This window comes from Myotis myotis, unplaced genomic scaffold (genome assembly GCF_014108235.1).
Source record: "Myotis myotis isolate mMyoMyo1 unplaced genomic scaffold, mMyoMyo1.p scaffold_m19_p_7, whole genome shotgun sequence".
In the NCBI taxonomy this organism is placed as follows: domain Eukaryota; kingdom Metazoa; phylum Chordata; class Mammalia; order Chiroptera; family Vespertilionidae; genus Myotis; species Myotis myotis.
Genome location: NW_023416379.1, coordinates 92,623,902 through 92,638,980, shown reverse-complemented (window position 1 = coordinate 92,638,980; position 15,079 = coordinate 92,623,902). Strand labels below are relative to the sequence as shown.

The 15,079-nt window shown below is 41.6% G+C and overlaps 1 protein-coding gene and 1 pseudogene across 5 annotated transcripts in view; both read right to left on the bottom strand.

Annotated features, from left to right (window-relative positions):
- FKBP5 (FKBP prolyl isomerase 5) overlaps positions 1-15,079 on the bottom strand; it is a 118,943-nt gene that overhangs the window by 63,234 nt on the left and 40,630 nt on the right. For 2 of the 5 annotated variants that reach the window (XM_036317841.1, XM_036317842.1), the window contains exon 2: positions 2,407-2,532. In XM_036317841.1, coding sequence (XP_036173734.1) covers positions 2,407-2,511 — 105 coding nt within the window. In that variant the 5' untranslated portion in view covers positions 2,512-2,532. Of the gene's footprint in view, positions 1-2,406; positions 2,533-7,803; positions 7,887-8,659; positions 8,829-9,207; positions 9,298-15,079 lie in introns of those variants that run through there. The other 3 variants (XM_036317839.1, XM_036317838.1, XM_036317840.1) reach the window with 3 other exon arrangements.
- LOC118660907 lies at positions 9,653-9,736 on the bottom strand (annotated as a pseudogene).

Genomic DNA, 15,079 nt, shown 5'->3' with positions numbered 1-15,079 from the left:
ATGCAAATTAGCCGCCATTTTTATTGGCAGTTAATTTGAATATCGCACTGATTAGCCAATGTGAGGCATAGCAAAGGTACGGTCAATTACCATGTTTGTCTATTATTAGATTAGCTAGATAAATGCCCTAGAGCAGGGGTGGGCAAACTTTTTGACTGGAGGGCCACAATGGGTTCTTAAACTGGACCGGAGGGCCGGAACAAAAGCATGGATGGAGTGTTTGTGTGAACTAATATAAATTCAAAGTAAACATCATTACATAAAAGGGTACGGTCTTTTTTTTTTTTAGTTTTATTCATTTCAAACGGGCCGAATCCGGCCTGCAGGCTGTAGTTTGCCCATGGCTGCCCTAGAGCAAAGCAGAACCTGAGGCGAGTTGGGGACTGTGTTCTCTGATGAGTGCTCTGAAAAGATGAAAGAGGAGGGAAATGCTGAGGACAGACTACAGAATCACACTGTCTCAAATAGCATAGTGCAGTTTGGGATGAGTAATTCATATAGCCACAAGGTTGAGAAGCCATCTGAAAGAAGGTATCATGATACAAACCAACAGCATAAACCCTTATTCTATAGTTGCAAGTCTCCAAAACTTGGCTTGGCACACAGCAAGCTAATAGTAAAACATGCATATTCAGAAGAGATTCAGGCACAGAAAAAGCATTCATTCACAAAAGCAACATTAGACAAAACAAATTAAAAAATTCTGGTTTGTTACGACAGACACAAGAAAATATCAAAACTCAGCTCAGAGGTAATATTTAGAATGCGTAAGATAATCTTTTCAGCAAAACAATTTAAGAATTACACAAAACTTGTATATATAACAACAGTGTAGGGGAAATTAATATGACTAAAGTCATTTAACTTCTCAGCTTGTTTATTCACTTATATGGACTACAAATATCTATTTTCCATATATAAATAGAAGAACCAAGAGGTACTGATTTTCTTACAAGACCATTGTGAGATACAACAACAACAAAAATAACACATGCAAAAATGTTTAACTACAGAGTGAAAAAAATATAAAGTGTTTTAAAAGGAGGAAAGCTAATTCAAAAAGTGAAATGAACCTCAAAAAATACCTTTACTACACACTGGAACACTATTTGTATATAAAAACAAACCCTTGCCTGGCCAAGTGGCTCAGCTGGTTGAAGTGTCTGTTGCTCATACACCAAAAGGTTGAGGGTTCAATCCTCAGTCGGGATGAGTGTAAGAGTCAACGGATTAATATTTCTCTCCCTCTCTCTCAAAATAAAAAAATCAATAAACATATCCTTTGGTGACAACAACAAAACAATGAATCCTTTTGAACTTTGCAAAGTCTTCTTGTTTTCCTTTAAAAAAGTATTTTAAATTGTTATTGGCTAGATTTAGTATACTGAAACATTATATTAAAACTAGAGGCCCAGTGCATGAAATTCATGCACTCGGGATGGGGGTGGGGGGTGGGGGGGGTGGGCAGTCACTCAGCTGGCCTGTGTCCTCTCACAGTCCGGGAGCCCTCGGTGGATGTCCGCCTGCCATGGAGGTGGGAGAGGCTCCCGCCACCACTGCTGCGCTCACCAGCCGTAAGCCCGGTTTCTGGCTGAGTAGCACTCCCCCTGTGGGAGTGCACTGACCACAAGGGGGCAGCTCCTGCATTGAGCGTCTGCCCCCTGGTGGTCAGTGCATGTCATAGCGACCAGTTGTTCCACCGTTCAGTCAATTTGCATATTAGCCTTTTATTATATAGGATAACACATTTGTATACACTTAGAAAAGAGAAACTGCCTTTTGGAGTCAGACATAACTTGGACCTGAACCACAGATCTGCATTTACTTATACATATGATACTAGGCAAGTAATTTACCTAGCTGGGCCTCAGTTCACCATCTATAATCTGGGATTAAAAATAAACCTTAAGCCCTGGCCCATGTGCTAAATGGTTAGCACTTTAGACCTCACACCAAAGGGTCATGGGTTCCATTCCTAGTCAAGGGTACATGCCTGGGTTTTGGGTTCAATCCCTGGCCCCAGTCAGGGTGAGTGTGGGAGGCAACTATTGATGTCTCTCTGACATTAATATTTCTTCTCTTTCTCTCTCCCTCCTTTCCACTCTCTCTGAAAATCAATGGCAAAATATCCTCGAGTGAGGATTTAAAAAATATATATATAACAAAATAAATAAATAAACCTCAAGCTATGAAATAATAATTTATCTGTAATGTTTGTCTGGGCCTCAGTTTCACCATAAATAATCTGGGATTAAAAATAAACCTCAAGTTATGAATGAAATGAGAATTTAACCATAATGTTTGGCACTTAGTAGCCTCAGTAAACATTATCCCCCTCCAGACACACACACAAGATTTTCACAAACAGTAAATTTCCCTTTATATCATTCATCCTTGTGGCCTCACCTTTAATACTCCTCTATCTTTTTTAGAGGTAATATCCTCTCCCTGTTCAGCAACAGCTGCTGCTGGGTTTTCTCCATTGTTTTTGGCACCTTCATCAGTAGTCATTGTCTTTTATAAGTTGAAAACCTGTTGAGAAGAAACATATTTTAGGAAAAATATCACTTCCTTATGCATCATAAAATGCTCCCAGTAACTGAGCATTTATGACCTGACCTAAGATTTACTTAGGGGCAATAAGGTTAAACAATGAAAAACAAAACAAAACAAAAAAACCCCACAAAGAACACTGACTATGAGCACATGTTGATATCATAAGGCATGTAAATAAAACATCATCCAACTCTTCAATTTCCCATCCAGCTCTGGTCCCAAATTAGACAGCAGTATAAAGTAGGCTTGGTAGTGATTATATTCCTTAACATAATTACACTTTGAGAACCAGTGCTTTTAGAACTTTGAAAACATCCTTTCCCTACAGCCATATTCTTGACAGAATTAAGAATTTATCAAGTGATCTGATAAGAGAAATGTCAATCTAATCATTATCGGAAATAAACAGGCTTTGGAAGCTGACAGATCCCAGCCCGAGTCCTAGCTCCAGCAATATCTGTTTGATACTTGCAAACTTAATATCACACTGAGCTTCAGTTTCACATCTGTAAAATGGACACAGTACATTGCTCACACAGTTACTATGAGACATTAATAAGAAAATGTATGTTAAGAGATTAGCACTGAATCAGAACTTAAAAATATAACCATTTATTATGATTATTATTAGGTTTTCTATAGAGTCACATCTTTCATTTCTTGCTCAAAAAAACCTACAGAATGAGGTTCTTCCCTAGCGTGATATTCAAGGTCCTTCACAGTCTGATCCTAATCTATCTTTCAGGTCCAGCTTGCACTACTTTCTTTGACTTTTTAAAATGCAGCTCAGGCTCTAGCCAAACCCAGACCAATTCCTCTTCCATAACAATCCCTGTGCTTTCCTATTTCCAAGCTTTTGTCATTCTTTTTCTTCCCCAAATATTCTCCCCCTTCAAATGCTCCCTCTAACATATCAACCTTGACCTTATACTTGGTGGTGGTCTGCCCTATTCTATACTTCCTTAGCTCTTCCCTTGATTTGCTGTCTAAAACATATTCATAAAACAGATTTGTTGGACTTAAAAGATCCTTGAGAGCATGGGCTATACGTTTGTTTATATATAGACTAGTGGCCTGGTGCATGAAATTCATACACTCAGGGCAGGGGAGGGTGGACCCAGCCAGGCCTGTGCCCTGTCACAGTGCGGGAGCCCCATGATCCATTGCCCCAAAGAGGTAGGCCGCGCCCACCCATCCAGGGCTCCTCGATGGATTGCCCCAAAGAGGTAGGCTGGAGCTGGGGGAGGCCTGCAGATCCGGGCTAGGCCGCAGTGGAGGCCTGCAGATCTCCACGCACCTGCGAACCCCTGGCTGGGCCCACGGCGGAGGGGCCTCTCCACGCACCTGCAGACCCCTGGGCCAGAGCAGGGGAGCAGGGACTTGAGCCTCATGTCCCCAGGCCTGTTGCCGGGGGTGGGGACGCGAGCCTCAAGTCTCCGGGCCAGCGCAGGGGACAGGGACACAAACCTCATGTCCCAGGTCTGTTGCCAGGTGCGGAGACGCGAGCCTCATGTCTCTGGGCCAGTGCAGGGGGCGGGGACGCAACCTGCTGATCGGGCGTTATGTGACGGCATCCCAACCGATTTGCATATTATCCTATTATTAGATAGATTCCTTAGAATGTCTCTACCTTTCAAATTAGTAAGACAGAAAGGACAAAGAATTTGGAGCTCCTTTCAAGCTATTTGATGTTGGCTACTTTAACTTCGTATATGCCTTTTTCCCCTGCCTGTGTAAGTACAATAACAGCAATATGTACTTTCACAGAGTGATCTTCTGTATTAAATGGCATAATGTGTATTTTTAAAAAATATATTTTTATTAATTTCAGAGAGGAAGGGAGAGGGAGAGAGATAGTAACATCAATGATGAGAGAGAATCATCAACCAGCTGCCTCCTGCACAGTCCCTATTGCGGATTGAGCCCGCAACCTGGGCATGTGCCCTGACCGAGAATCAACTGTGATCTCCTGGTTCATAAGTTGACACTCAATCACTGAGCCACACCAGCCGGGGATAGTGTGTGTTTTAAAAGTCTACTATCCCAATGTTAGCTCTTAGTATTACCCGTCACCCAAATGATAGACATTTTTTTTATGCAAGGCAAGTCAGTGTTACCAAAGGCTAATTAATACATGGAACAAAGCACACCTCACTAGTTACTGCCATGATTAATTCCATACTCCTCTCCTGGTTGAGCAGGGAAAGTCAAGAATTAGTCACTTCTATAGCTATTCCATAATAGGCTAAAAATGAATGCATGGCTTCCTAAAGTCACCTGCTGGATCTTCTTCCCTACACAGTCAAAAAGAGCTATTTAACACTTGTGAAAATGTCTCAGAACAACTAAAACTACATTGTAGCATTTTAACTCATTTCCAATTGACCTAAATTTATTTCAGTGTCAACAAAGACACAAATCAAATTTTGCTGCCCCCTCAAAATCTCAAAGAGAACACCAAAAACCAGGGGCTAACCCCTTCTGCTTTATCTTCTAGTACAGTTTATGCCAAATACAAAAGATCCAAATGCTTGGCGCAGGATAAGGGAAAGGCCAGAACAAAGTGCTCTCAAGCAAACAACAACAAAAATTAAGTATCTGGTTGCATGGGATGCTTGGCTGATAATTAGGAAAAGTGGATGAACAGGGCTTAGTCCCAGCGCCTAGAAACCTACCTCTTAGAACAGACTTCTCTGATGCACAGAAACTTGTAGAAGGCACCTCAAAAACGAGGGGTAAAATCTTTTAACTATTTTGGAGGTCATGGATTACATCCCTGGAAAAATACATACACACAGGGGTAGGATGGGAGAGGGGGAGGAGCAGCTGCTTCACAGATCCAGCAATAGAACCCCAAGGGAAATCCTGAATTAAATCAATAAGCAAATTAAAACCACCAGGTGAAAGGTTATTAGGGAACAGGGCAGTCCCATGTCTCAAAGCATGAACCTACAGCTGACTTGTTATTAAAAAAAGGAAAAAGGGCTTTGCAATGAAGTGATCTGACAGATGTACCCTTAACACAAGTGATCTACATCACAATCAAGCTCTGCATCACCAATAATACCACAAACTGATATCACTATGCCTCCTGATGTGAAGTAATGAAATGTCCTACCAAAAATGCTTAACCTGAAACTAACCAAGAAAAAAAGACAAAATTAGGTTGTGAAACATTCTACAAGGCAACTGGCGTAGACTTCTAATAATGTTAATATCATTAAAGACCAAAAAACTAATAAGCAAACAAACAAAAGGCGGGGGCGGGGGGACTGCTCTAGTTTAAAGGAGACTAAAGAGACACAACAAACTCAATGTGTGGTCCTCGGCTGCATCCTGGATTAGGGGACAGAAGTTATAAAAGTACATTTGGGGAAGAATTAGAAAAATTTGGAAAAACAGACTGTATATTAGATTACTATTATTATTGTATAATGTTAGCTTCTAGAATCTAGAATGTGATACAGTACTGTAGTCTTATGCAGAACGACATCCTCATTCTTCAGAGACATATGCTGAAGTCTTTAGGGTGAGATGTCACAAGAAGTCTGCCATTTACGTTCCAATCATTTAAGAAAAAGCATGTGCGAGCACAAATATTGCAAAAAACGAAACCAAAGCACCGAGAAAGCATGTCTACAATACATCCAAAGGCAATGCTTTTCTTTTGAATGTTCATCATTTGGATCAGCTCAATTTTTAAATGAAAGTATTATCAATCAAAAAACATTTTATTGTGGGTCCTAACCCTGCCCTTTGGAAATAATGGCTTTCTAAAGTTCAAATAAATAGAAAACTTGTATAAGCTGATTTGCTCTTCAATCTCGACTTTAAGGGATGCAATGCAAGTAAGTATTCTTCATAATCTCAGAGAACAGTTCTGAGTAAAACGGAATCCATATGAAGAGGGGTAACATGAGTAATTAAAATGCAAAGATAAAACAACTTTTGAAGACAGATAAATGTGGAAAAATAAAGAAATAAATTGAACTTTCCAGTATTTCTCTTTAATTCCAGTTATGCCATTTGGGATATAAATTTTTGTAAGCAAACAAAATAAATTATTTAAAAAGCAACTTTTTCTTTGATCTAGTATTATATGAAAAAAGAGAGGCCCTGATCGGGTGGCTCAGTTAACTGGAGCGCCATCTGGTACACGAAAAGGTTGTGGGTTCGATTCCTAATCAGGACACATACCCAGGTTGCAGGTTCAATCCCCAGTCAGGGCGTGTGTGGGAGGCCGTCGCTCAATGTTTCTCTCACATTGACGTTTCTCTCTCTCTCCTTTCCTCTCTAAAACTAACTTGAAAAAAGAAAGAAAAAAGGCAGTAAAAACAGATGATTCCTGAGAACATGTAAGACACATATACTTCTTGAGAAGTCCCCCCCTTTTTTTTTTCTTAAGAGAGCCTTTTCTTTTTTCTAACCTAGGTTTATTCTGGATTTAAAATCACTATGTGGCTACGGATATTTATCTGTGATAAAACTCGCTGTTCTGAACCACCGAAGGGGAGAAACTGCAACCCAGTACAGCAGAGAGGAACGTGCAGTTCCTTCTGTTATGGACATGCTAGATAAGCACATACTCTCCAATGTGCCAGTCAGTAAACACCTGAGACATAACAGAAAAATGAGAATACGCTTAAAATTTCATCAACAGTACACTGAAAGCGACAGTTAACATAATTAAATTGTCATATTCCCCCAAATGAAAAGTCACTTTAAAGCTTTTTCCATTAATTTCCCGTGTATATTATTTACTGTGTTAAATATAATTCTCTTTGCTAAAATATCAGTCGGTATCTTGTACTATACTGTCCTCACAAGAGAGTTTTCACAAAAAAGAATACAGGAACTGGCTACTTTGTTAGAAGCATAGAAAATGACAGCACCATCTAAGTACCACAGATGTCTGGGCCATAAAGCCTTTCAGCCTCCTACAACTAAAACACAAAAGAAAGAAAGAAAACATAAGAAGGAGGTATACCAGGGCTTGGAAGTGAATGCAATACAAATGCATCCTAATTTTGAAAATATCCATGTAAGGATGAACTGGAAAACCCTCATTTACTTTCAATGCCAGACCTTTCTCAACCATTTAAGTCAGGAACACAGTATCGGCAATCAGGCGTTATCTATTTGTAGACAAGACATATGTACACAAAAGAGATAAGTATGCATGCAGAGGAAACCAGATATAAAGACAGACAATACAACTGTATAAAACGGCACACTATTTATATTTACCTACTTTCCTCCGCACTGGGGTGGGAATGAGGAGATGAACAATCCTATACATGCTCATCTTTTTTCTCCTTTAAAAAAGAAACCTTTGAGAAGATATACAAATAGCCAGTAAGCACATGAAAAGATACGCAAAATCATTAGTCATAAGGAAAATGCAAATCAAAATCACCATGAGATACCATACCCATTAGCATGGCTATTGCCAAAAATGGGAAAATGAGAAATGCTGGTGAGGATGTAGAGAAATTGGAACCCTCATGCTGGTGGAAATGTCAATGGCAGAGCCTCCATGGAAAAATTTGGTTGTCCCTCAAAATGTTAAACATAGAATTACCATATAATCCATCTATTGCACTCCTAGGTATACAACCAAAAGACGTGAAAGCAGCCCCCACTGGGTGGCTCAGTTGGTTGGAGCGTTGTCCTGTACACCAAAAAGGTTGTGGGTTTGGTCCCTGGCTGGGGCAGTTAGATACGAGATGCAACCAATGGATGTCTGTCTGTCTCCCCGCTCCCCTTCTTCTAAGAAATCAATAGCATATCCTCAGGTGAGGATTAAAAAAAGAAGAAGAAGAAAAAGAATCAGGTAGCCAACGCGGGGAAAGAACACTATAAGAAGGAGACATATGAGTTGAAAGTTGAAAGATAAGGGGTCATTCACCTATTCATTCAGCAAATATCTACTGAGCATCAACTATGTGTCAGGTAGTATATTCTAGGCAATGGAGATACAGTGTAAACAACAAAACAATTTCTATTTCCATGGAACTTACTTGACTTTTTATAAGAGTGAAGACAATAGGAGTGAGTCTCTACTACTTGTTCATGTTTTTGATTTTAAAAAATCAATTCCTACCTGTGTCACAGGGGTATTAACTTGGGTTGATTCACTAGGGCCAAACAGTTTGATTCCAAGTCTGATGATGATTTCTAAGAACAAGCCAGCAAGGTAACATATGACAAAGGTCTGTAGACTGTATATTTAGGTGGAGAATGTATCCTATTCACTTTTGTACCCCCACAACCTAGTATAAATAAATGACATACAACAGACACTCAATAAACACTGGAATGAATTGTGATTTCCAAAAGCAGTCAATATAAAGCTGACAAAATGCCAGGCACTCTGAGCAACCAGTGCTAAAATATATTACCAGTGGACTATATTCCTTCTCTAAATCTACTCTGAAAAATCTAATCTGGAGAATTACACGGTACCTGAATGTTCACTTATAAAAATAATATTCTGTCCTGATCAGGAGTGGTAATTAAGAAACCCTCGCATAGTTAATGTATCTCAGAAGTGCACTAAAAGTATATGTCTGTGCATACATACACATAGCAGATTTATCTTATTATTTTAGTTTGGCATTAACATGGGCAGTCAAGAACAGAGGACCACACCTAGCTGTCAATCCCTGAACACAGCAGTCCCCCCTTAAACGTAGTTTTGCTTTCCACGGTTTGTTACCCACAGTCAACTGTGATCTGAAAATAGTAAATGGAAAATTTCAGAAACAAATAGTTCATAGGTTTTAAATTTCACACAGTTTTGAGTAACGTGATGAAATCTCCCATAATCCTGCTTCATCCAGGCTGGGGACGGATTCTTCCCTTTGTACAGCATGTCCACATTGTATATGCTTCCCATTCGTTACTTAGTAGCCATCTCTATTACTAGATTGACTGCCTTGGTACCGCAATCCCTGTGTTCAAATACTTAATAATGGCCCCAAAGCACAATACAGCAATGCTGGCAATTGGGATATGCCAAAGAGAAGTCATAAATTGCTTCCTTTAAGTGAAAAAGTTTGAGAGACCACATTCACATACCTTTCTTTTTTTATTACATCAGATGGATAATGTGCCAAAGTTGTACATCTCACACAAAAGCATGAACACCCAATCATCACGCTTATGACTACAAAAAGATCGCATTCACATAACTTTTATCACAGTATACTGTTATAATTATTCTATTTTATTAGTTACTGTTGTTAATCTCTTATTGTGCCTAATTTACAAATTAAATGTTATCATAGGTATATATGAATAGGAAAAAACACAAGTCTATGCAGGGTTTGGTACTATTTGCAATTTCAGGCATTATACATTAACTAGCAACTGGAGGAAGAGACGGTTCAGAGAGCTGGAATGCAGAAGAAACTAACTTAGCATAAATATTCCATATAACATTGCATCCTCTTATAATATTCTCATTAAAGCACTGTAATATAAATTAAGAAAATTTAAAACAGGGCTTCACTATGTTTCCCAAGCTCCATTATATGTCCAAGAGAAAAACTGTACAAGAACACCATTTTGGTCCTGTAAACAAACACTTAGCCACTTAAATCCCTACCCTATCTAATAAAAGAGAAACATGGTAATTAGCCATACCTCCGCTACACTTCCCATTGGCTAATCAGGGCGATATGCAAATTAACTGCCAGCCATGATGGCGGCCGGCAGCCAGGCAGCTTGAAGCCAACATGAGGCTTGCTTGCTTCAGTGATGGAGGAATCCAACGTTCCCTGCCTGCCGCTGCCGGCCTCTGAGCTTGCAGTTTGAAGCATTGTTACAAATATAGAAGCTAAACAAAACCCCAGAAACTTGCTTTCAGCCAGTCGGGATCTCAGAGCTGGAGTTGAAACAGTGTTTCGATTATAGAACCCAAACAAACCAGATACCTGCTTTCAGCAGCCGAGGCCTAAGAGCTGGAGCCAAGCCTCAGAGCTAAAGCTGGCCCAGAATAAAAAAGAAACAAAAAGAAAAAAAAGGAGCAGTTGGGAGCTTCAGTCACCCGCCAGCCTGAAAACAGCCCTCAGCCCCTCACCCAGGCTGGCCAGGCACCCCAGTGGGGACCCCCACCCTGATCCAGGACACCCTTCAGGGCAAACCAGCTGGCCCCCACCTGTGCACCAGGCCTCTATCCTATATAGTAAAAGGGTAATATGCCTCCCAGCACCGGGATCAGCGTGGCAGGGGGCAGCGCCCAAACCCCCTGATTGCCCTGCGGCTCTATGACAGGGTGCGGGGCCACAACCTCCCTATCCGCCCTGCTCTGTTCGTGACAGGGGAAGGCGCCCCAACCTCCTGATCAGCCCTGCTCTGTGCCTGATAGGGGGGAGCTTCCCAACCCCCTGATCGCCCTGCGGCTCTGTGTGTGACAGGGTGCAGCGCCCCAACCCCCTGATCGCCCTGCAGCTCTCTGTGTGACAGGGTGCGGCGGCCCAACCCCCCCCCCCCCCACAACGGGCCCTGCTCTGTGTGTGACGGGGTAGAGCCATAACCTCCTCATCAGCCCTGCCCTGAGTGTGACAGGGTGCGGCGCCCCAACCCCCTGATCCACCCTACTGTGTGTGTGACAGGGGGTGGTGCCCCAACTCCCCTATCGGCCCTACTCTGTGAGTGACAGGGGGGAGCTCCCTAACCCCGATTGACCCTGCTCTGTGCGTGACAGGGGATGGCGCCGCAACCTCCCCATCGACCCTGCCTTGAGTGTGACAGGGAGCGGTGCCCCAACCCCCAAATCGGCCCTACCCTGAGCGTGACTGAGGGTGGCATCGCAACCTCCCGATCCGCCCTGCTCTGTGCATGACAGGGGGCAGTGCCCCAACTCCCCAATCAGCCCTGCTCTGAGCCCGACCAGGGGCTGCACCTAGGGATTGGGCCTGCCCTCTGCCACCCGGGAGCAGGCCTAAGCCAGCAGGTCGTTATCTCCTGCGGGGTCCCAGACTGCGAGAGAGCACAGGCCGGGCTGAGGGAACCCCCCCTCCCCCCCGAGTGCACAAATTTTTGTGCACCGGGCCTCTAGTTTATACTAATAAAATGGTAATATGCTAATTAGGGCAGATGTCTTCCAGACATCATTCCAGACGTCCATCCGGACAAAGCTGCAGCTGCTGCCCGAGGCTCAGGCAAGCCGCAGATGGTGCCTGCTGCTGTGAGGGCCCAAGGCTCAGGCAGCTGTGGCAGCTGGCAGTGGCAGCAACAGAGGTGTGATTGGGGCGTTGCCTTGCCCTGTTCAGCCACTTGCCTCCCCAGAGGGAGGCCAGACTAAGCCATCAGTAGGACATCCTCTGAGGTCTCCTGGACTGTGAGAGGGGGCAGGCTAGGCTGAGGGACGCCACCTCCCCCCCCCCCGCCAGTGCATGAATTTTTGTGCACCAGACATCTAGTTATAGAAATAAGCATAAAGGACAGAAGAAGAATCGGGATTGAGGAGAGAGGAAGAGAGTGCTGCTCTCATGCTTGGTGACCAGAGCCTATGTCTGGGCATGGGGTTCTGAGAACCAGTGGGTGTTCCATTGCAGGAGAGACTTACAGAGTTTAGGGAGAAGTCTAGGGACAAGTGAAATCTATTCGGCTATAACATATTCTAGGGAGGAAGAAATAAAGATTTATTTTTTATGTTTCCTACCATCTCTCAAACTTCTCCATTCTCAGTTGGTACCTTCCCCTGTATGAAAATCTAGTTACTGACCAGTGAAGTTTGTAAATGTGACTGATTTCACCTATTCCAGGTCAGGCTCTTAGGGCCTGCAAAGGTGACATGTTAATCTTATAAATTAATTCTATCAGCTAGAAAAAGATTCGTCTATCTCACTAAGTAAACACCCTCTTGAAGTGACTCATATATTCCACAGCTCCAGAACAAATTTCTAATTAAAGGGTGTATGTGGTAGAACACTAAAACATGTCTAAATATAAACTCAGATCTATTGGTAACTAGCTATGGAATCTTTGACCCTTGTTCAGTTTCTCCAACTGTGTATTTCAGGGGGTTGGCTAGAATGATATTTAAGGTTTATTCTAATGCTAATATTTTCTATTTAGAATTACTTTTAAATTAGTAAATACATGTTTTACTTGATGGGAAAATGAGGTTTGAAATGTAGAAGGAAAAACAACTCTCAAGGAATGGAAAAAGTTATTTTGGTATTAAAGAGTTTACTTTCCATTGCAACCCTTTGGCAAACATTACTAATTCTGAGCTTTACCCCCCCCCCCCACCCCCTTAGGTATTATACTGGTTTTCTGTAGCTGTCATAACAAACAACCGCACACTTAATGGCCTAAATAATACGTATTTAATGTCTCACACTTCTGGAGGTCAGAAGTCAGAAATGGACCCACTGGGCTAAGAGCAAGGTGAGGCCAGGCCCTGAGAGAATCTATTTCCTTACCTTTCCCAGATTCCAGAGGCCACCCAGATTCCTCATGGCCCTATTTCTCCATTTTCAAAGCCAGCAATATTGCATTTCACTGATCATTCTTCTGTAGTCACATCTCCTGCTGAACACAGCTGGGAAAGTTCCTCTAGTTTTTAAAGAATCAGTGTGATGACAGCCCAGACTCCAAGATGGCGTCAGTAGTACCAGTGAAGAAGAAACTCACAGACGTCAAATTAGGGGAGCTACCAAGCTGATATTGTTGTGGGATTTCACCCCTAACAACATTGCTGGAGAGTTTCAGGAGCTTTTCAAAGAGGTTACTACCAATATCACAACAAGTATGTCAATGTGATCAAAGGGAGCAACTTCCGTGTTTTTCAGCTACTGCCATTCTTATAAGGAACTCAAACATGAGGGGAACGCAAGTACAACTGAAGAGGGCCCAGTGTGGACTCCACAATGACCATGAGCTTTGCCAATGACCTATTAATCCTTTCATATCCTAACACCTAGTAAAAGATGACCTGCACTGGGGGAAAAGAGTCTCTTTGTGATTATGTCATGTCCATCTGGGTAATTCAGGATAATCTCATCTCCAAATCTTTAACCTTAATCACAACTGCAAAGTCCTCTCTTCTCTGTAATGTAACTATTAACAAATTCCAGTGATTAGGATGTAGACACCTTTAAGGAGCCATTATTCTACCTACCGTAGATACCTAGTCATCCAATCAAGGTCATAAGAATTTCTCCTAAGCCTAGAGTTCTGTTGATTTACTCCATTTTATACTTAGGGCTCTACAACATCCTTTGTTTCTCTCTCCCTTTATTTACTTACTAGAGGCCCAATGCCCAAAATTCATGTAGGAGTAGGACTTCCTTCCCCCGGCTGCCAGCACCAGCTTCCCTCTGGCACCCGGGACCCGGGCTTCCCTCCAGCCACCAACAAGCACCCGGGACCTGGGCTTCCCTAGCAGCCCTGGCTTTGTCCAGAAAGTCATCCAGTTTAATTAGCATACTGTGCCTTTATTATTATAGATCACCTAGTTGGATAACAGCATTCTAACCTACAATAAAATTAAATCTTACATTTGGTACTTATCATTCTGAAAATTCCCTCAGCCTTTCAGAAAGCCCAAACTGGAACATTCATTTAGTTTCTCAATCTATAAAGTTAAAAGCGTAATATGCTAATTAGACCGGATGTCCTTCCGTCCTTTGGGACAAAGCCAGGGCTGCCAGGGAAGCCCGGGTCCTGGGTGCCTGCCAGAAGCTGCTGCTGGCAGCTGGGGGAAGGAAGGCCTACTCTTGCATGAATTTCATGCATCAGGCCTCTAGTTTTGTAATAAGCTCAAATTTTAGGTAAACTTGGTATATACAATACATGTTTTCCTACCTCATCAAACTTAATCACTGGAAAAGTATTTAAAAAATTATTCTGAGTTCCTTACATAATTCCAAAATTTGAACAGCATGTTATAAATGTTGAACATACATGAATAGTTTTATAGATTTAGTGGCTTATACTTAACATAATAAACTATACATAAAGTATACAATTTGGTAAGTTTTGACACATGTATATATATCCATAAAGTCATCACTATTAGTAAGATAATGAACATATTTGTCACCCACAAAAGTTTCCTGTGCCCCTTTATAATTCATCCCTCACCAGCTCATATCTCCAAGCAATAACTGATCTGCTTTCTAAATAGTTGTATTTTACAGAATTTCATATAAATGGAATCATGTCTTTTTCCCCATGGCTCCTTTCTCTTATGGCAAATTATATTGAAAATCAAATACATTGTTGGGTGTATCAATCGTTCATTCCTTTTTACTGTTGAGTACTATTCCATTGCACGAAGACAGTGCCAAGTTTGCCTGTTGATGCACATTTTGATTATTTACCTATTGATGCATGTTTTTAATTTCTTTTACAAATAAAGCTGCTGTGAATATTTAGGTACAAATCTTTATGTATCTATTTACATATATATATATATATATTTATTTATTTATTTATTTATTTATTTATCTTGAATAAATGCCTAGGAGTGAAATGGCTAAGTCACAGGGTAGATGTACATTTTTGA